A 1,258-nucleotide genomic window follows, 5' to 3' on the forward strand; every position below is an offset into this window, starting at 1 on the left:
TGAGGTAATCGTGGCTCAAAAAGACAATCAAAACGAGACAAACTGACCTTTGACTTTGAGCAAAATGGTTTTCTTTCTCCAGATCTGCCCACTGTCTATACAGGATTCGTACTGTCCACTGTCTCTCACTGTGGGACGCCTCAGAGTCAGACTGAGGTCCCCAGACGTCAGCAGGTCGTCAGCCATCTTGGTTCTGGTACTAAAATACTCATCCTGGTCATCAGGCTGGTCAGAACTGCTGTAGTACATGTGAACGATCATTTTTGGCTCTGGATCAATACGTCCCCACACCACTGTGGCGTCTCCAGGCAGGCCAGGTGTTGTTCTGAACGGCAGCAGGACAGACTCCGCCCCCTCCTCCACCTCCACCTGACAGACTGAGAGAAGAAACACAAATATATGAGATTATTTCTCTATATTTTCACATAACTATATTTTTTTCTGTCTGGTGATGTTTTTAAATATTAAATTCAAGTTATGATCTTGAGTAGCCATTTTACAAAACTCTTCTTTGCTCTTATTTGTCTCGAACCTCCATTTACCCAAACACACTGACTGGACCACATCTCCCAGCATTCATAGTGTGAGACGCCATCTTTGCTGACATCACAAAAGTTACATACGATGTGGTTCAGCAACATTTAGGACCCCCACCCATAGACTCACGTCCTAACCTGCAGGACGGAAAGAAGATTTTCTACAACCATCAATAATTAGAAAACTTAAGGCCTGAACTTTGTTTGACCAAAGGTCCTTTAACTGCGGCAGAAATGTTGTTACCCCTGTACTTATACAGGGACATTTATAGAAACTCATCGTCTCATTTAAAAGAGAGRCCTGTGTAAATGTGAAAAACCCTTTATTGTCTAGAAACTCATGCTGCCCCCAACAAGATGCTGCCCTGGGTAGCTGCCCATGTRGACCAACTGAACCCCGGTTTTCATCATTTTTTCTATGGTTTCTTCTCAAAGGCTGATCCTACTGGCAGCAGAGATACAACGCAGCACATCAGACGATATCGGCAAAAATCTGTGACTGACTATAAATGCCACCAGAGAGGATGGAGAGCTCTCTGCCTGCTTCACTGTAGCTGCAGCCTTTCTGCAGAGCTCATTCTATAGCAGCAGGACAGGAGAATAATCGGACATCTTGGAGCCAACAGGGCTTCAGACATGACATCAGAGAAGCATCTGAGAGGAGGACAGGAGAGGAGGACGAGAGGACGAGGAGAGAGGAGGACGAGAGAGGAGGACGAGAG

General features: G+C 45.6%; 1 protein-coding gene across 1 annotated transcript in view; it reads right to left on the bottom strand.

Annotated features, from left to right (window-relative positions):
• LOC103460317 (uncharacterized) overlaps positions 1-1,258 on the bottom strand; it is a 4,417-nt gene that overhangs the window by 1,812 nt on the left and 1,347 nt on the right. Inside the window, exon 2 of the mRNA XM_017303243.1 lies at positions 48-377. Coding sequence (XP_017158732.1) covers positions 48-377 — 330 coding nt within the window. The remainder of the gene's footprint in view (positions 1-47; positions 378-1,258) is intronic.

The sequence above is a fragment of the Poecilia reticulata genome, unplaced genomic scaffold, assembly GCF_000633615.1.
Source record: "Poecilia reticulata strain Guanapo unplaced genomic scaffold, Guppy_female_1.0+MT scaffold_224, whole genome shotgun sequence".
Lineage (NCBI taxonomy): Eukaryota > Metazoa > Chordata > Actinopteri > Cyprinodontiformes > Poeciliidae > Poecilia > Poecilia reticulata.